Source organism: Rhea americana, unplaced genomic scaffold (genome assembly GCF_003343005.1).
Source record: "Rhea americana isolate MKP2758 unplaced genomic scaffold, rheAme1 scaffold_132, whole genome shotgun sequence".
NCBI classification, from domain to species: domain Eukaryota; kingdom Metazoa; phylum Chordata; class Aves; order Rheiformes; family Rheidae; genus Rhea; species Rhea americana.
The window spans coordinates 2,246,782-2,268,240 of NW_028185395.1; the positions used below are offsets into that span (position 1 = coordinate 2,246,782).

Genomic DNA, 21,459 nt, shown 5'->3' on the forward strand with positions numbered 1-21,459 from the left:
GGCTCAAAACCTTAAACTTAGCTGTGCTATGGACACTCATTTTAACACTTCTCTGCTCAAGTCATTGCAAGATAGTTTTTGCAGAGTATTGCAGCTTAATTTATTGCAGAAAAATGAGTGTTCAGAGATGTTCAAGATGTCTTAAATGAATAAAGTTGTTGTCAGATCCAGCAGAGGCTGAGGGAAAAGCTGCTACAAGTTTGCAATTGTTTCTAGTTTGTAATAAAGCAGCAGGCTGCAGGAAAGAAAGGATGGTCCTGAGATTAAAACAGTTAGATTCAATTCAAGAAAGAGAAATATTTTAGTTTGATCTGTTGCTAACAAAGTTACTTCAATTAAAATCTTTGGAAGCTCTATTGTACTTCCCTGCATCTCAGTGCTCAACTTGAAACACATGAGGCATGTATAGAATTGCAGATGCTCAGCCCCTCTAGCAATACTGAAAGGAATGTGAACAGGATGGAGAATCACAAAGATGGAAGTACAGTCCAATATTGCTAATCAAACAGAATAATACTGATGTATATCCACATTGTGAGAGAATGTAGTTGCACATCTAACTTTTGTTACATCATTTTGTAACTTTTGAAATAAAAGCAAGTTTCTCAACATAATTTCCAATAAAATATCCTCCCCCCTCCAAAGCATAGAAACAATTTTAAGGATGATAAACCCCCCCCCCCATATTTCTGTTGTTTTTCCGAATTAAAAACAGCCATGTAGAAATACCAAGAAGTCACCTCCCAACAAACAAACATATCAAACACTCAAATTCCATATTGCAGAGGAATTAACTTTATGATCTGTTTTCTAGCTAGCTCTCCTTACCATCTGACATTGTAAGCTCATTAGATTGCTGCTGAGCAACTCCGGAAGCAATGGAGTCAGGCCAGAACCTCTGAACTGGTCTGTTCTGAGCTGTTTTCTTCTTTGTTTTTGGAGTTTCAGAACAACTGGAATCCAGCATTGGCTGAAGAATTCGCCTTCTAGCATTGATAAACCTAAACACAATCAAAGATAAGAAATACTTATGACGAGATAACTTTAAATGTACTCTCTCTCAGCTTCACAAGTATATAGTGAAAAATATACTAAATCAGAAATATCAAAATTGCAAAATGTCACTTCTCCCTACCACCTAGGACTTGATATTTTTTAACATAATAAAATGCTCCCAAAACATGGGCATCCTTCGATATTGTCAAACTAGCTAAGAAAGTAGGCCTCTTGTCTTGCTGCTAGCAGCCTNCCCCGCAAGAAATTCTGCAAACAACATGACAGATGCACATTTCAGGACCTTATTAAAAACTAATCACCAGAAAACTTGCTGACAGCACAACGCAAAAAAGTTGATACTCCTCTTACAAGGGATCACCTAAAATCTAGCTCTTTCCTTAACAACTTGTTTGGTTTGGTTTAATTTACTCTGTTAAGCTCCTGTACGACTTACTCTACCGGCTCCCTGGCTTTGCCAGGCCTATTTCCTGATCCAATAGACCATATCAAACACATTTTTCAGATCTTTCCCAATTCCTTTTCACTCCTTGATCTCCACTAGTTTACTGACTGCTAACTGCTGTCCTTCCCTTTTCTACTACTGAACAGGAAAACATTTAACCCACATCTCACTTGGCTACCAGCAATTAACTGAATCAATTTCACTGTAGCTAGCTGTTGCAGGAAGTAGAAGTTGTCTTGTGACTGTGGATAGCATTCCCTGCAAAATCTGCCAAAACACATTGAGGACCCAACTTTACCTGCAGTGGAAAGCGGCAGAGTGGAGCTGGTAGGTCCATGCAGTGTAATACAATGCTCTGCAGAGACATTAGTCAACTCCCAGTACCAAAGAGCTCTCTTATCACCATGCTATGTAGACATAGCTATATTGCTCCACTTCTGGAGTTTGTGCACTGCCACTATCTCAAGTATTTCCTCAATGAACCCCATTGCAGTCATGTAGCCAGCATCATCTTTGAAATCTGAGGAAGAGTCCTGTTGGACTTAGCTGCAACAATTTTAGGAATCAATACCCTGAGCAGAATAGGATGCATGTTGGCACCCCTGCTCCTCCTCTTCAGGGACAGGCGTCTTATATCTCTAGTGAAAATAAGACATATTAAAAGATGTCAGCCCATAAAACGAGCGAGCAGTGGAGGCACTGAGACATTCCATCTGGACATCACTGCTCAGGGGATAGCACCCTTTCACAGAAGGGAAGAAGGAATACCTGTTGGCAGTAACTTCTTAAATCTTTGCAACCATGATTACTAGTGCACATTTTTCAGAGCCTTTACACAGGTGACTAAATCCTCTTAACCTGAATCTCTCTATATGCAAAAAAACCTGAAGCGTTTCCATCCCTTCAGCTATAAAAAAAAATTAAACTCTTTAGTGTTGCAAAGTTTTACTGAGTCATTATTGAATTTAAACGGCACAAGTATTAATATGGCTTGTGTTTTATAAGAATAACATGCATGTACTAGGTACAGTAAGTTCGACTCCAGATGTCGAAATTATATTCTTGACTATTTCTGTGTGCTGCAAGCATGTGGAGACAGTAACAGACATTTCTGGTCTTACCAGTTGTTAACCTGGAGTAGTGTCAAATTTGTTTGTGCTGCAATCTGTTTCTTCTCATCCTCTGTTGGATAAGGATGCTAAACAGGACAAAAAGCAAATAAAAAGGTGTAAGCTTCCATTTCGTCTCCTCATCAAAAATAAGGACTCCTTTCTTGCAGCTGATTAAAGCTGCTAGACTAAGGCCATCTGACTCGTGAATAACAAACTGAAGAAATCTCACAAACTTTTACAGATAAGATAAATTAACAAAGAGTATTTACTAAACAAATTGGTTTTACCCTTGAAAGTGTATACGATACCATTAAATTGCTGATGTCAATTTCAGAAGAAAAAGCTTCTCATTGCTGACAGTATTAAACAGCGTGACCTATCGGCAACACAGCATGTGATAAGATCTGATTAGTTATGCTGTCTAAAGGCAATGTCACATGAGAGTACTGACAAACCTCTTCTAGTTAAATAAAGCTACTCTGAAACAAATGGATGAAAAGAGTGCATGTAACAGAGATGTGCATACAGTTTTCCTGTATCATTTATCTATTGTAAAATCAATTGCTAAAGACAGAAAATAATCACCAACTATACACTATAATATAACTTAAAAAGACCTATTTATCCTTCAAGGACAAATATTTTTATGAAGGAAAGACATTCTGTTGTAAGCACAAGTAGTAAGAACACAACTGGCACTATGTCAAAAGAATTGTTGAAAGGGGAATTATCTCCCAAAATCTGAAGTTCTCTTCCACAAAAAATATATACATATTTATATGTACATATTTATATACATGGAACTAATTTTCACTGTGCAACAAAGTAAGGTGTAGAGAGCACTGCTTCTCAAAACACTGAAAATAAGAACAAACTCTTTTAACAATGTTTATTGAAAGTATAGGGTGCAAATGTAATATATTTATTAAAATAATAAACTGGTTAGACTCTGTGGAACGACTCTAAATGATTTTGAGAATAACTGAACTGGGATTACACAAAAAACTGTAAAATAAATTTACCTTCTTCATGAAGAAAAATCATAAAAGATCACATGAAGAGTTATATGAAACCCTGTGACTCCTGATCATCTTCAGTCCTTACCCCTATGTGCTGAAAAAGCCAAGATCTCATCACATTTGTAGCGTGCTTGGGAAGAACTCCTCTTTTGTTTTTTGATGAGCCATCATCTTGATGCAAGATGCCTAGATCTTGGTTTAATTGCAACTGAAGCTGCAAATATAAATTGAGAAGAAATAAAGAAGTTAAAACAAAAATAGCAGTACTTTGTATTAATATATGAATAACTCAATTATAGAAGGAATGAAAAGAAACTAGGCTTCAGGAACACTGGTTATAAAAAGATACTTCATTTGCTAGGGAAAGCTTGCAATAGCAGCTTTCTTGCAGTATCATTCCAAAGTGTCCTTATCCAGTGGAAATGCTGTATCAGATTTCTGTAGTTTTCACATTTTATGCAACTTTTCTGTTTTAAGAATTGCAGCTCTTGTCAGGCTGTTTATGTGATTTTGTGATTTACTATAATTTAGAAAAAAATCCACCTACATACTAGACTTCAGGCTAATAAGCCTGTGTACTGCTCTATGCTACATTGTAAATATGATAGACTTGTCACCCTATGTATTCATTTGCACATGCTGAAGTGTAAAATGCAATGTGAATTGGCAACCTGATACACTGACTACGTGCAGATATAAGCAAGTATGGAAATTAAAGTCCTTAATCGTAACTTTTGTTTCTTAATTGTAACTAATTTCAGTTAGTAAAATTAACTATTGTGCTACAATCTCAAAGATGTACAAGGTCCAGTTAAATAAATGCATCTAAATTCTCAAAGAGCAAGAAGGTACATGCAGAGGTCTATCAAGGGGAAAAGGTTCAGGAGACTGCAGAATTCTTGATTCAGTTTACAACATTGTTACTATTTCTCTAGAGGTTCATATTTCTCTCTCACTTCTGTTTCCTTTTTCATTTCTTACAGGTTCACCAAATCCTTTGCACACGGGTAGGAAAAGTAAAAGAAAGACCACCTGTGAACATCAGTAGATATGTTCTTCAGTATTTAGGCAAAATTAGTAAGAAATAATACACAAATTGCATATGAGATACTCCATCAATTTTAACTTCAATTTTTTTAAACAAAGAACAGTTTCTTCAAGCTAATCATGTCTATGCCATTTATAAAACAAGTTATAAAGTAATTTCTGAGCTAGGAGTGTGTGCACACGCATGTGTGTTTTTAGATACGCATACATATATATTTGGAACATATTTTTCTTTCCAATGTAAAATCTTGCATCATAAATAGTCTGTTTATATATGGAGGGGTTGTAATGAACTTTCAATAGCTCTCCCTTAGTATTTCCTTCCTACCGCTACAGTATTCTAAAACACTGAAATAAGAATTTGAAGAGGGATTTCCCATAGCTGACAAAGAATACAGGCCCAAACCTAGGTATAGGTGGGTTTAGAGATTCCTATTAACATCAAGAGAAGCCACAGACAGCTTATAAATAAAAACAACTTCCCCTTCACTATATATCAATAGATAGTATTTTCCACATAGTATCTTATTTTTTCCCCCTTATCAGAAGAATAAAAATCATTTTTCTTCAAGAACACTTCAGTCTAGGAGATTAATTGTTCATATTTCCTTCCAAAAGATATCTAAGGGTAGGAGTGCACATGTTGTAAGGCAGAACGTGGACAAGTACATACATGCCAGTAAGAAGAAGGTAAGAATACTCTAAGAACACTTTGGGGGGATTAGGAAGGGAGAAAGAAGAAGAAAAGAGAGGCACTCAGTGATTACCAGTAGATCTTTTTATAGTATGGGGGTGATACCTCCTGATTCACATTTTTAATTGGCTCCAGGTTCCTAAAAGATTTGATTTATTGCTTTCTGCTCTAAGAGAAAGTTTGCAAGGTTTTCCATAGCTTCGGATTGTCTCATTTTCATGCTTCCTTCTCCTTATTTTTTAATCTGGGCTGTCCTGATCCAACTCTAAAGAACCTTCCCCAAAAGAGTGCCAGCCCCTGCTTCTTAGGATATGCTTTGATGAGCACTATGTGAAGGTCACTCATAGTCTCAACTCAATATATTGAAAATCTTATGGTAAAATACTTCAAGACACATAAATTCAAAGCTACATATATTTCACAGTACTGGCCACAACCTTCGTGACAAAAAGTCCAACTTCTAAAACCATCAGTGGCTTCATGTTACACTATAATGAATCCACACAGCCATAAACCTAGCTCACCAGCGAGAAAGGCCTTAATCACTGAAAAAGTGTTCACTATTTAGCCAGTATAAGGTATCTGGTTTTTAATTACTCATGTACAAACACTTTTTTGACATCAAGAAAAAAAAAAAAAGAGGTAAACAGCTAGGAACTATGACAATCTGTTACGTCAGTGGAGATCTCTCTGGGGCCTTATACCATGTCATAAAACTTGTAATTCCTATTGCAGTGCTTGCACTAATTTTACATTAGTTACTATGCACTTCTGCACAAAGCTTATTGTGTCAGTGTGTCACATTTAAACCAAAACTCTTAAAAAAAAAAAAAAACAATGAGAGATATTTGAGCTCAGGACACTTTTCTATAAAGCTGATGAAACAAACCTGAGAATTCTGGATCCTAATAGTCCCAGGTGACAGTGCTTGTGTCACCACTTGGCCTTGTGGAGTGACCACAGTGACAGGCTGGTACACTGTCCCCCCTTCAAACAAACAAAAAAACACAACAAAATGATTACAGATAAGAAAAAGCACTTCAAATATTCATTCTCTTTAAATAAACATATCACTGCAGGCACTATTACAATTTTGATAATATATCAATTATTTTTTTCTAGTAGACATGCAAGATGTGTTCTTCGTTACATTGAAATTTATCCATCTACAAAAACATATGCTAAATTTGATTGTATTTCCTTGTATTTTAGATATGTTAAATCTAATGCTTCTAATGACTTTGAATTCTTTAGTGTCAAAATATTTGCACTGCAGTGACTGATAATTAGGCACCTGAGCCCCCAAAAAGTAGAATTTACAAATCCAAGTTAGACAATAATGTTCCTTAAACAGAAAGTCAATGAATTAAGGGATGGGGTTGGGGTCAGTTTACACTGACCAAAAAGCCCCACAACATTCATCATGTTCAACGGAAGATGCTGAAGTCAGCTAATAGCAAATACTGAAAGAAGAGTTGTCTTTGAAATTCTGAATTTGAAGTGTCTAACTAGACAAACTTCAAAGACTATGATTCACAGCACCCAAAACACTTTCTAGACATGGATGCCTAATGCTGTGATTTGGTCATAATTTTATGCTGATCTAAGTGCAGGCTAATGCTAGAATAGGCAGTCCTTCCCTTCTTCCCACCTGCATCTTGCTAGTGCTGGCACTTGCAACTGTGCAGCTGTGTGGTGACCTAGCAAAAATAGACACGGTTTTGGCCATATAGTTCTCAGTCACTCACTGAGCCGCTACAGAAATGCTAGTGCCCACACAAAGGAGCGTCAGGATAGAAGGGCCAATGGTAGGTAGATGGAAGAATGACCCCTTTCAGCTTCAGCCTGCATTCAGATTGACTTACAGCAATCACAAAACTAAAATTTAATTTGTTCCGTTTAGATATCTCCAATTTGCTCTCTCCTGTCTTTGAAAAGAGAGAGTGGGAGTAACATCAACTTTAGCAGTCTATCAATTAAAATACTTGCTCAGGAAATAAGAGATCTGAATTCAAATCAACCTTCTCTGTTTTCAAAGGAAAATGCCATGACCATTAGGCTATCAAGGAGTTCATCACTTTGCTGCAGCTAGGCTACTCTTCAGCTAACAAGACTCTATGCTGAAAAGCCATTTATCTGTGCCGAGTGGTTGGGACAGTCAGCTGGTAACACCTGGATGTTCAGGTCAGCTAAGATGACAGCATGTTGGTGAATGCATAGGAAGTCCTGGGCACAAAGCCACAAAGTAGGAACTGCCTTTTAGGATAAGTTCTCTGGAATATTACACTGTAGGAGAGGACTGGATTGCTCTCCTGCATTTGTACTTAAGTTTTGGGGTTTTTTTTTAAACCTTGCTTAGAAGCAAGATACAACTTTCCAATTCAAATGCCATTTCCATTCAAAAGGAGCAAAACCTAGACCTCAAGGATTTCAGGCTTCTAGGTACAGTTCTAAACTGCGTAAAGCAGGAAAAGGCTAATAAGTTCAGTATTATAACTAATGCATGTCTTTGTCAAATAGATTTTTGTTTTTGAAAAATACCTCAGTCTCTGAAATTACTTTTAACAATAGTAGTTTGCACAGGAATTTCTCTTAAAGTTATATTAATATTGTATTAATAATTTAAACTCTAATTTCCACTCACATATATGCACTTGATATACACGGAAATTAAACTAACATTCAGAAACCAGTAAGGCACTAGACTATATAATAACAACAACTTTTCAGACATTATTAGAGTTAAAAAAACATTTAAAAAAGTAATTGTGTATCTTCTGTAACAACCAGAAAAGAAATCAAAATGAAGAGCAAGGTGCCAGTTTTTCTTTACTGTGTCATACCTGCTACTGTTGCCATAGTTACATTTCCCTGCTGCAATGCTGATGCTGGCACCATAATCCCTTGGGGACTGAGTGTGCCTGCAATGGCACTTGGAATTTGCTAGAAAAATAAAACAATTAGTTGCTGCCTTTTTTTTTCCAAAAAAAAAAGGAGATAAAGCATGCTTTTGTAATTTCGACTCTAAAACCATGTTGGGGGCTTACACACAGGATTAACTTCAAAGAGAAATAGACTTCATTAGAGGTTCATCATTACCTACATTAACTTTCTCATTACCACCAATCAGTATCTTTGAAAATCCTAATGAAAGCAACTGTTAGAAAAGACATAAAATTATCTGGAGAAGTTTTAAGAGGGAAATGATTCTAGGTATATGAATACTAAGAAAAAAGCAGTTTCCAAACACACAGGGGAAAAAGGACAGATGAAATGGACCCTTGATGCTTTTATTACAAGCATCAAAACTTTAGAATTTCAGTTATTATCCTAACATCTTCCAACTTTAGAATAATGTAGTATGTATTGAAGGTGTTTAATATTTTATTCAACTCAGGAAAGCTCTTACTCGCCCCGACCATGCAAACTCTTACACATGCCTTAATATGTATGAATAATTTCTACTTTTTCCACACACAAAATCCAGTTCTTCCTGACTCTACAGGAGTAAGGTTATTACAGCCATACAAAAACATCTTTTAAAAGTTACTTTTGCCTCACTTCAAACTCTCCTTTCCACATTTGCAGATATCAAAACTTCAGTAATGATTGCAGATAGTGAAATTTAAGTCACAAGACCGAGAAGAACATGTAGCAAACACTTCTGCATGTCAGGACCATTCTATAGGACTGGATGTCTAATAGGTACTGGGTGCCAATTACAAAAGTGATCCTTTAAGCATTGCAACAAATTTGCTCACCACACAGTGGCACACACGGGCGCATGTGTACACACACACACGTACACATACATACACAACTGCAGCTCTTTCTAATCTTAACAGATTTGATAAAGTTAGAGAAATGGCAGAAATTCCACTTGCAAGCTAAGAGCAACATAAGTGTATTTATAACTTCCTCAGGAAATTTAAGCAAAATCCACCTAACTGTTTGAAACATACCTGAGATTGCACAGGCGAATAAGGACTTCCGGGCTCTCCACTTAATAGAGTTTCACTATTCATTTTTGTCTTCAGGCAGGCAATGTAGCGACTACAGAAATCCTTGCAGAGTTCATTAACCTTTTCTAGCTCAAGCAGATGGATACGTAGAACTTGGATTGCTTTTACCATCTAGAGAGACAATAGGAAAGTATTTTAGAAACAAAATGAAAATAGTTGTTAATTTCAAAAATATTTAATGTGAGATTTAAGCAAGCACTACTTTCCGGTAACAAAGACCACCCAATCTAAGCAGAGTTTTTAACTGCAGACTGCTTATTAGAGCACTGATCATATGTTTCTGAAATGCGAAAGGAATGCATTTACATATAAAACCTGTACTGTTCCACGGCTTAAGTACAAAACAGAAGAAACAAAACAAGTAAAATATAATTTTTGACCTTGTCACATTTGATGCATTAGAAAGTCTGAACATCATCGAGGTGGGCATTGAGAGCAGAATGAGACCACACAGCCATTTGACTTTTTATCACTGTCATATAATTCAGGGCCATGTACCACACGACTAGAAGGGAAGGGAAATAGTCCCATCCAGATATACTATTTAAAAGACGTGGTTGGAACAGGCTTGGTAAGCAGTAGTTGTCTTGAGCTACAGGTCAGAAACATAAAGTTCAGTTCCATGTTACACCCTGAACCAAGAAAACTGACAGTGTACAGATGAATCTGACACACTCCGAGAAGAACCTTCTGTGACATAGGCTAAGCTTGTCACGCAGATTGCTGGGCTGAGGGGGAACAATACAGGAAACATCTTGTCATTTTCTCCTCCAAAACCCCTCTAGCATTTATTTTTGTATAAAATTAGAACGAAGAGGTTCAAAAGTCTGTCGTCTTGTTCAGCAATGCTTGCAGTAACTAAACAGTTTTTCACAAATCCTCAGTTAAACAAAAAATGAAGTATATGAGATATGTAGACGATGAGAATTCTTATCTGCTTACTGTGAGAAAAAGACTTGTAGGCTGCGATAGCTAGTGGTATTACATACTGCATAAAAATAGCAGAGGTGATAGTAAGGGTCATGGCAGAAGATCAAAAGCTAAAACTAAATCCAGATGGTGTCAATTTTGATGGTGTAGTAGTAAATTCAGGACATTCAAATATGCACGCAAGAGACTGGCAAAATAACTACGGATTTTATTTTTATCCAGTGTGTCAGCCCCAACATTTACTTCCTCTTCTAGATCTCCAAGAAAAATATCTTTCAGTTTTATGAAACTGAATGGATATTTTAAAACGTAGTGCATAGCTTCATTTTACCATTATTTGGAAGGATTTGTCGCATACACAGAGTTGTTTACCTGGCCAGAGCACTGAATCCAGTGACCAGAAATAAGACCTTACTACATCACCTGCTGACTGCTTCTAACTAAAGAAGCCAACTGGGAGCTGCAGCAGCTTTTATTCAGGGTATCTTAAGGAGATGAAGACTGGCAAACTTCTGGGTGGACTCCCTTCTCCTCATGAGAGCTTTTCAGTTTAGCGTTCATTACCACAGATATTTTCATGGGTTTTTTTGCAAGAGGTTTTCCAGTTGCATGACAATCACTCAGTCTAGAAAACTGCATGTTAAAAGAAACAAGAGACTTCCACACAAAAAATAACAAGAAAGAGGAAATTTGAGCCCTTCTAATAGCGTAAAAGACCAAACCTTTAAAAGCACATTTGCAGAAAAACCTGAGCTATATGCTCGAGGCAGTTATTCCAAATTAAAACCTAGTAATTCTTAGGAGCTTTTAATACCAAAAGCCTGTGGATTAAGAAGTGTAATGGCCCATTACTGAGGTATATAAGATGGCAATCTTCTACAATAGCCCTCTCCAGTGCATACCTTTAAAATTGCCCTTAAACATAAATGAGTTAACAAACTATGCAAATTTAACCAGATTTAACAAACAAAAAGGGTCACCTATGTTTCTTTCTTAGTTACTAATGATTATCCTGTAATGCCTCAATAGCTGAAGAGGTTCAGAGACCAAAACACTTAAATTATAAAATCCTTTACATGTGGCAGACCAACATAGAGTACATGCATTAGTGAATGCTTAAGAACTTCTTTAGCCTCTCCCATCCACTCTTTGCTGGACCAAGCCTTAGGTAACAAATAATATACCTTTGGGCACACAATATTTGACTATATTAGTGATGAATTAGTTTTGTTTAGTCAGACTTTTTTTTCCTTAAATCATTACCCATATTTATATCATTTATTTATCAATGTTCATTTGGGGAAAAAAAAAAAAGTCTCTTCTTCAGTTTAGCTTTAGTTTCACATTGATGGTTGACACAAAAAGTGAAATTTTAATTCTCATCAAAACTAATCATAAATCAATCACAAACCTCAACTTTGCATTTTCCTGTGATATGCTCTTCCTTGAAAAGAAATATTTCATATACTTCTTCAATAAAGGAAAACAACTGAAACCTCACTCAGCCTCAGAGAAACTATAACACAGATCTGAGTTTTATTATTTATTTATTTTTTAATGCTGCAGTTTTGAATACAAGCTTGAAAAAAAAAAAGTTTTTTTCAGACAAATCCTTAAACCAGGATGCCTCATCCTTCTTTTCACCCTTTATGATGAACAAAGGTCACAGAGTACAGTACACCTCATCAGTACTGCTAAGGCCAAACCATCTCTGTTTAATCACATGAAAACACACGTAACGAAAAAATAGGAACACGGCAACAGCTGTACAAAAAGTCAAATAAAAGTGTTAGTACCTGCCATGTCACAAACAAAATACCTGAAAAATTCAAGTCAGGAAGAAACCTTGCATATGGAAGTACCATTTTTGTCTCTCTTTCCAAATTCTTATGATCTATTTTAAGGAATTCTTGCCCTTCTAAAAACACTGAGCCCTAATAGCACTTCCCTGACACAATCCAGAAGCCATCAATATTAATGGCAATGCTCCCGTTCATCTCACTGCAAACTCTCTATATTGATGATGCACCTCAAAGTCAGACTAGGGTAAGACACTGCAAAAGTGATCGAGTGACACTATTTCTATGTTGACCGTTTGGGTCAACAAGGGCCAAAGGGTATGCCCTTTGCCATACGGTTTCAAGATCACCAACTCAATCTGTTGATTTTGTAACTTGAAAGAACTGAATCCCTCCATAAGGATAATCAAAAAGGACTGAAATCCTATTTGCAGGCCAGGCTTAACCATGTATGGACCAAGACCTTAAAATACAATTTCCAGTGGATTCTCACTGTATTTCCTAGTGCTGAAATACTTTATACTATTAAGGAAGAAAACCAGCAATTAATTTAAAATGGAACAGCTATCATAATATCAAAGTAACAAGAGGTAATCTAGACTGTAGCTTGCTAAGAGCTGCTCAGGTTACCACAACCTAACACAGGTTTTAATGACCTTCCTTTCGGGCCAAGCTGACCTAATGTCTTCTGCCTCCCAGATGAACATCTTGCGCTCCTTTGGATGCAAAACAAACTCTTTTTGGGGGGGATATTCAATGCACTTTAAGTGACTACGCAGTGTGAAACACTGCCAGGATACTAACATTCATCTATAAAAGCCCCTGCAACCCATAACCGTAACAATTCAGAATTTCTGGTATCTAGTGAATTAGTCTACATGCGGCATGGAGCCAGTTAAGGCTTGCGGAGACACTGAACCGGCATTCTTCTGTCTTGGGGCCACCAGCTTCAGTTTCATCACATAAACTAGCCAGAGTAGTTGAGATCTACAAGGAATCCCCCCCCCCCATACACACACACAAAGTAAAAAGAAGAAAGCCGAGCTGAATAAGTGGCCAATCTCCTTACATTAGGCAGCCTTGTGACATTTGTTCTGATAGGACTTCAGTGTTGCTTTTTATAGTACTAAAACGCTTGATTCATCTCAGCTTAGCTCTGGCTCTAAGTGGAACGATTACCTCGGAACAAGCACTTACACCTTATTTGCTTGACTCCACCAGAATCAGGTAAGAGCACGGGTGGAGAGCAAGCAGTTGTCTAGCCTACTCACTCCACCCTTCCAGCTTGTTCTAACTGGCGGTATCTGCTAGTTTCTCCCTTCAAATGCATGATTTATTTAACACTAGAGTTACAAAGAGAAAAAAGACAAGTAACAAAAGAACAACATAGCTTTAGGATCCTTCCTCTACAACAGAGATTGTTAAATGTGTGTAAAAATTTATGCATTTATTTTATTTATACGACACAAGGAAGAAAAAATTGCCGTTAAACCCAGCTACAGTCTTTTCTGTGCGAGGACTAACATTTCAAACAGAAGAACAGCCTGAGGAATGGACTAGCTGTTCCTCAACTTGAAGAAACTCTTTTGCTCTTCTATTTGCTGCCCCTGACAAAATGAGCAGCCTGTCATCATGGCAGCTGTTCAGAGCCCCCCGGCTCCAAGACAGGCAGAGAAGTCACACTCAGATTTCATTTGGTATCTGGTAACAGAAAGGCATGGCTAACAATATGAGTACAGAACAGGAGCCCCATGCCAAGGACAAGCTAAGTTTGCAATGTGGTTCCAGTTTAAGATAGCAACGACCTCAGCTGTCATAGTTAGGTACCTCCTACCGTAGCTGTGCCATGAAACGCTAGACTTCATCCATTCCGAGCAAAGTCAGCCAGATTTGTGCAGCCCATCAACAACTGTAAGAACCAGATAAACCAAGTGACTTTGTCACCACTAAAACCAGAAACAGGTCAACCAGGAAGAAGGATTATGTGAACACAACCCTCAGGTTGCTTTCCAGATGGTTCTCCCTCAACCCTTACTGGAACATAGGGTTCTTCCTCCCCAGCTATAGGGCTTTGCACTTCCCTTTGTTGAACTCCACACAATTCCTGCCAGCTCATTTTTTTTGTGCTTGTTGAGGTCCCTCCAAAAGGTATCACAGCCCTCTGGTGTATCAACCAATTTTGTACAGCCTGCAACTTTGCTAAGGGTGTGCTCTGTCCCATTACCTAGGTCATTAATGAAGATGTTCAACAGTATCAGCCTCAGTATCAGCCTCTGGGATACACCACTAGTGACTGGCCTTCAACTGGACTTCATATTGCTGATCATAACCCTTCGAGCCCAGCAGTTCAGCCTGTCTTCAGTCCGCATCACTGACCATTTATCTAGCCTGTTTTTCGTCGGTTTGTCTATGAGTATGTTATAGGAGACAGCGTCAAAATACTTGCTGAAGTCGAGACAAACATTCAGTGCCCTTCCCTCATCCACTGAACCAGAACTATTAGGTTCCAACTATTAGACTCCAGACATTCTTGTCTAAAGAAATTGGGAACAAAGGGATAAGGGAAAACAGTACATCTGTGTTGAATTCAGAGATTATGAATGAAGAAAATAACCTGAGGCTGAGCAAGTCAGCAGACCTACTTTATGTGAAAATTTTTATTTTGAGTAAAGAATTGGAGATGAATGTATTCACAAAAGTCTTTGGGGAGGGTGGGGGGAAAGCATAGGAAATGTTATTAGTATCTTTAAGTTCACAACTGATATGTAAGTAGCCCTCAGAAGGTGCCACTAATAGCAGTGGCAAAAATCAATAAACATATTGCAGAGTGAAAAGTATGAAGGAAGAAGCTATTCCAAAATTATGTGTACACCTGATAGTCAACTTTCTAGATATTTGGGTCAAACTACAAGATCCCAAAACTGATACATTATTTAGTGAATTCTGCATACAATTCACTGCTTTAACAACCAAAGGTCCCACAAGATCTTGTACCATGTGCAAAATGACATCCATGATGAATTGCATTCATTAGCAGTTTTCCTCAGAAACTAGTGTCTCTAAAGCATTTATCCCCTTCTCCCTCATTAAACATTTTTGAAAGTTTGCAAGAACTTTTTCCTGTCCAAAAAGTATCTAAAATGACGACACCAGTGCAGATCAACCTCCAAAGATTTCTGCACCCTAATGGAACAGCCACGCTCTTCACGTACTGAAACAGGACCATCTCCTCATAGCCATTCTGAAGCACTTATTTGTGCTCACAATTAAAAGACAGTCATTGTACTGTGCTAGAAGTATATCACAAACCTAGTGCTACTCCACTGACATTTCAAAGGAAAGAAACAAAGTACCCCACACCACTGCTTCTAACACTAGGGTAGTAACTAAAGAGGAAAAGTATGGTTTATTTCCCTTTGCCTTACTGTTTTCTCTTTCACATTCTATTTTTTCCTTCCTACAGTAACATGTCATTTTGCTACAGAGTTTATCCATACAACTGTTTTAGTGTTTATATCAACTTCATTCTATCTGGAAAACAAAGTCATTGTAAAAATCAGTAAATCTTAGTCAGGTGGGCTGCATCAAAATTTTCCATGGAGATCTACAGATTAAGATACTAAACTGAAATTCTGCAGTTTAAGTTCTGTTCTGGTTGTAACTTTGGCAAACACGACAACACTTGTTCTTCATTTATAAACTGAAAATCATCACATTAATATTGAGAGTATATCTTTATGTACTGGGAACAGATGCATTTAATAGGCACAAGGTACTCCAAAGCATCTAAAAGCCTATGACTCCTCCTTTAGCTGCTTTCCCATCTTTCTAAAGTGCATTGTTTTGGGTCACCTTCTATCTCAAAAGCTTATTCGATCCTCAAAATGTTTCCAATTTGAGCAAAATCTTCTGCAAAACAAACAAGCAAAACCATTGAAAATTCATCTATAGTGGTTCATGACAACATACAAGTCATCAGCTCCACACTGAAGATTTAAGAACTTTTCAGAAGTACTACTGCAGATGGACTAGTGCAAAGTAAGTGACATGAACCTGATGCATCCATAAAGAGGATTTAAACTAACCTGACTTCATATTTACATAGACTAAGAGCACTGACACAATCTATTAAGATATTTCAGTCACGGACACTGTAACCTACAATTAAAAAGAGGTAACAAGTAGTTGAGAAGGTAACTTTTTAAGCCTCTTCAGCTAGAGTTGTAAAAGCCTGCCTGACTCTACAACATACTGTCCTCCCCTCTGTCTTCTTTCCTCTCACACTGGTCTAGTAACACACAAAGGCGCTTTCAGCTTTATTTTTCATGACAGTATTTCAAAACTATCTTCCCAGAACTCAGGACACTGACAGTCAGTCATGAAGTGCTTGGAAAGAAATCAAGTTATGCAAAATGACTATTCAGTCTGCTTGTAAAAGCAGGCAAAATTTACTCCCTCCCTTTTTTTTTTTTGCAACCGTACGTGTCCCTCCTAACATGCTGTTCACTGCAACACTTCCATCAATTCAAAGCAGTATCTCACATTTCTCTCATAAAAACTTCTAACCAAAAATAAGGTTTATACCAGGTACATTGCTTTAGTCTTCCACATAGGATATTAATTGCATACTTAAATCTTTCTAGATACCCATTAAAAAACATTATTTTTTCTGATTGATGTTTACAGCTCCTGTCAATTTTTTGTCTGTGAATGTAAACGTTAAGTAGCCTGTTCTCCTATGAGGTAGGCTCTAAGAAGCAGACTCATTCTATTACACAATCCCCTTAAGAGGCCAGGTATTCACAACAAAACAACAACAAACCAAAAAGAAAAAAAGAAAACCTCACCATCCCGTAGATCAACACTTGACCCCTATAATCAGAAAACTCTTGAACATGATAAAATCTAGTAGCCACATGATTCTAAAAGGAGGAGAGCAGTAGACAGTTCAGAAACAAGCACTACAAGAAAGCCAAAAGAGATGTTTACTCTAGAGACATGATTCAAGTAAGACACTAACAGCCTAACTAACAACTTCACCCCAACAGCCTAACTAACAACTTCACCCCAGGAAGTCTAAAGGAGACAACGGCATATGACCAAAAATCTGTTAATGTTTAAGAGTTCGCAAGCTCCTAACAGCTCTTCTTTAACTTTCTCTGTTTTAATATTAACTAGAACCCAGCCTAAACAAACAAACAGCTGCAATAACTGCCACTGATTACATTTTTTTGGTAAACATATAAAGTATGTTTGGCACCTTAAAATTGATTTGTAGGATCAATTTGGCTATGGTGAGCATGTATTTCTGCTTATTTCTTATACACTGATCTCAGCCAATCTAGAAGCCCATATAAGAAACAACTGTGAAGGATCTAGTAAGAGTTTACATAAGGTGACAAAAAAAGGGGGGGTTGGAATAAACTTCAGAAAATGTTTTTCAGCATTAATATATATAAAAAAAAATCCCCTGTAGGAAGAAATATCTGTGCAGAAACTATGAGCACCAGCTGAGAAAAGAGATTAGGAAGAAGGGTGAACATTAAGAAATAAAATGAACAGTTTATACTTACCAGATTATCAGTTTCTGGATCTTCACAGAAAAACGGCTTTCCTTCTTTCTCCTGCTTCCTTACAAAATTTTCAATATCTACATCAAAACTAGCAGAAGTTGTGCCTTCTGAACCTTGTGTAGATTGTTCACATTTTTCAAATAATAACGCTAACAAGGGAAATAGTGGGTGCCTAGAGTAAGAGTTAAAATGTATGAGTATTTCACTTATACAAACACCACTGAAAAATTAAATATCTCTCTCATCCAAGGTAACAGTCAGTTGTGCAAGAAATAGAAAGACAAGTCTTGGAAAAGACTGCAAGTAACACAATTGGCTATAGCAGAAAATGATGAAAGTTTGTTTTTTCATTTATTGTACAATCTAGATACAAGTAGAGCAGTAAAATAAATATTTAAATAGAACAATCCCAAGCTATAAATCTATGGCATACTTCTTTATTTACTATAATTGAGTAGCAAGAGATATATTATACAGTGTATTAGAAATAGGGTTTAACAGTTACAGATAGGATGAATCTAGATTTAAGTTATCAAATCTGATTAAATTCGCTTATTCTACAATGTGGGTATTATTTACATATCACAAAATGCCTTACAGATTGGTAAAACTGAGAATAGTAGATATGGTGTATGCAGAGACCTCCTATGCAATCATTTAGGCTGGCTCCGAGCAGAATTACGATTTTGTTATCCACTTATTTCAGACTTGTGCTACGTCTTTTTGCTTCAGTTTTCACCTGCTCACTGGCAGTAACTACAACTTTATAAAGCAATTAAAATGAAAGAATACTGAAATCTCATCAAATCTGCACTTACTGCTCAGCACAGTGCTTAACATTGGAAGATTTCAAAATATTTTTTTACATCAACATTTAAATCCAGTTTGAGCTAACTACTGGGCAACAGATTCTCAATCGTAAAGAAAAAGGAGTAAAGACTGATAATTACAATGAAAATTAAACACAACATTTAAGATAAAAACTACAGTATGAAAAATAGTGATGATAGTTCAATAGCCTGAATAAGTTGCTAAACTACACTCTCTCCTTAAATGTGGCTATATTTAGAACAACTTTGATACTATGCTGAAGTATAACGAATCCTATAACAAGGGGAAGTTTTTCTTGGGCAAAGACTGATAAAGAAACTAATTTAATCTGATTCTTTCCCTGCAAACTGAGAAAAATGACCAAGAGATCATCCAATTAAAACAAACAAACAAACAAAAAAAACCCTCTACACTTCAAAACACAAGTCCATTACTACCTGTAAATGGCCTGCTTGTCTGCATCCATTGGAGTTTGAGATTCTACAGGGGCAGGACTCACCCCTTCTGCATCAGTTTCAGAGCAGTTTGGATCTTGTTCAGTTTTTAATTCTGTTACTACTTGCATCTGTAGGAAAAGGAGGATAAGTTATTAGTAAATCTGTATGCTTGATGTAAAAATAAGTGTACTGTTTTCTAAGTAAACAGCAAAGCAAAGGGCTACCAAATTGCCAGAAGGTTGGTATGACTTGGCAGTTGCACAAAAAAAATAAGCAGTAACAAAAAAACTCTATTAAAAATCTTTAACACTTTTTGATGGGTAAAAGTCACTTCAAGTTTCAACACACAGCTTTAAAATGTGAATGACAGATATCAGTGAATTGTTAAAATATTTCGTCTCTCAAGTGGCTGCTTTTGTAATAGGCTAGAGTATATTGCTCCAAAAACTTTACGAAGATGCCTGCATAAAGAGCCTTTGTGATGAAAACAACACGAAGGAAAGTTTTTACTCCAAGTTTTCTTTCTCATTCCTTACTGTACATTATATTGTGATACTGAAGTAAAGAGATTTTGAAACTAGTTTTTCTTGTCCATTAAAATATCCACTTTCTTACAAAAAACCAAAATATTCCATCTCTATCTCTCTCAATCTTTCAGTGATGAAGAACGTAATTTTTACTGAGCTTTAGCACTCGAATTTACATATTGAGGTAACAAGTTAGAAATCTTGCTATGGGAGGAAACAACAGTAACTACATCTACAAATTCATTTAATGAAAACATTTGTGCAATTTGTGAGGAAACAAAATCTAAGCAATTGCCTTTAAGAAGTATTTTTGTAAGTCACATGTATGCCAGCTTATCTAAATGCAATTCACATATTCATACACAACAAATTTAATCACCTCATGTAAAAGATGTCAGTATAAAACAATAAATCTGCATGAGAGTGAAAAACGATCAGTCTGGACTGGTGGTCTGCAAATAAGCAGAGCAATTAGGAACTGCAGTATTAAGGTAGGAAAAAAGGAGAGAGAAACAGCAGTAATTCCTCTGAAAAACTTTAAAAATATACATATTTTTAAAATATTACTGAAAAGAATACACAGTCCTATTAAACTTCTTAAAGGTTGTGTATTTCTACAGTCACATTGATAGCACTGAAGAAAACCTCACATTAATATTGTTTATCATACTGGAGTCAACAACAGCTTAAGTTTCACATTATTTTTCCATTAGCAGTGCCTCTAGTTGAACACTTCTCTTTCCTCTTCTGAGGGACAGTTTTTTTGTTTTCCTTCTTCTGGCTTTTTCCTGTTTACCCTCTACCCCTCCAGATGTCAACGCGCATTCGATTCAACTGTTTGTCTACAAAACCAGATTTTTTTCCCACCAGATCTATTTCAGAGCACCATCACACAATCTGCCAGCACTGGAACACCACCAGAGAGCCACAGCCTCTACCTAGCACATCCTAAATTGCATGAGGGGGCTGGGAATACTTTGGAGGTGCTTTTAAGGCTTGGCAAATGGATTTTCCATCACTTCCAATTAAAAATCTTTTAGGTTAAAAGGTATCTTAAGGAATCTGACCCCCTGAGAGTCATAACTTCCCTTCAAAAAAGCAAATAAACAAACCAACCAGAAGAAACAATCTTAGTTTTCTCCCCTTTTAATACTGGCTACATCCATGCAAAGATAGCAAGTCACTGCAATCTTCTTCTACTTTAAGCCTAACAAGTTTTGTTTTGATCATGTTCTGATCACCATGCATTCAGAATCAGCACCTTCAGAAATGAACTCAGTGTACAGAAGGCATTCATCTGCCCTCTTTTCCCACGAAATATATCCTGTCACCTCTCAGGAACAACTCCTCGAGAGAAGAGCTGGCCTCCAAAACCTTCTGAGAATCTGATGCTGACAGAATTTCATCTATTTCCACACAACATAAGCAAAAAGAATTTACACTGCCCCAGGAAGGGACTGAGGGAACTGAAAGGCTTGTGCTTTATTACCTGACAGGGTCAAGCCACCTTCTAGCTAAACAGGAAACTAAATAAGTGACAAAATATCCTACTCAACAGAGCATCCTGCTTTGCAAAAACCTTCCTCAGCAAGCACAGATGATTTTTATGCCAGAGTGCTTGCAAGAAAATGTAACTAGTGAACTCATTTCTTGGCTAATGACAGGAAGGAGGAGCAAAATAAAAGGGGATGACTCATCTAAGCGATTATAGATGTTGAGCCTTACATCTGCAGAATTTGAAGTGGAGGAGATCTTACTGGAAGAAAGAAACAGTTCCCTTGTAACTGCAAGCTCTTTTTTTGTGGGGCATTTCCAAACTACAGAAGAAACAGGCACCAAAATCATCTGCCTATCTGTATCACCGAGAGCTTAAGATACAAAACAACTGGAAAGAAAACTCCCTCTTCCCAACTAGTTCTTTACAAAAGCAAGTATTACTTTAACCAACATGCTGGGGAAGGCATGTATTTTGGGGGGAATAAAGTAAAAGATGTAACCTAGGTGAGAGG

The 21,459-nt window shown here is 36.9% G+C and overlaps 1 protein-coding gene across 2 annotated transcripts in view; it reads right to left on the reverse strand.

Annotated features, from left to right (window-relative positions):
• PKNOX1 (PBX/knotted 1 homeobox 1) overlaps window positions 1-21,459 on the reverse strand; it is a 59,982-nt gene that overhangs the window by 8,738 nt on the left and 29,785 nt on the right. For both annotated transcript variants that reach the window (XM_085297945.1, XM_085297944.1), the window contains exons 4-11: window positions 18,924-19,051; window positions 17,656-17,827; window positions 9,294-9,464; window positions 8,175-8,274; window positions 6,221-6,318; window positions 3,676-3,804; window positions 2,581-2,657; window positions 829-1,001 (exon numbers count right to left, since the gene is read on the reverse strand). In XM_085297945.1, coding sequence (XP_085154071.1) covers window positions 829-1,001; window positions 2,581-2,657; window positions 3,676-3,804; window positions 6,221-6,318; window positions 8,175-8,274; window positions 9,294-9,464; window positions 17,656-17,827; window positions 18,924-19,051 — 1,048 coding nt within the window. The remainder of the gene's footprint in view (window positions 1-828; window positions 1,002-2,580; window positions 2,658-3,675; window positions 3,805-6,220; window positions 6,319-8,174; window positions 8,275-9,293; window positions 9,465-17,655; window positions 17,828-18,923; window positions 19,052-21,459) is intronic.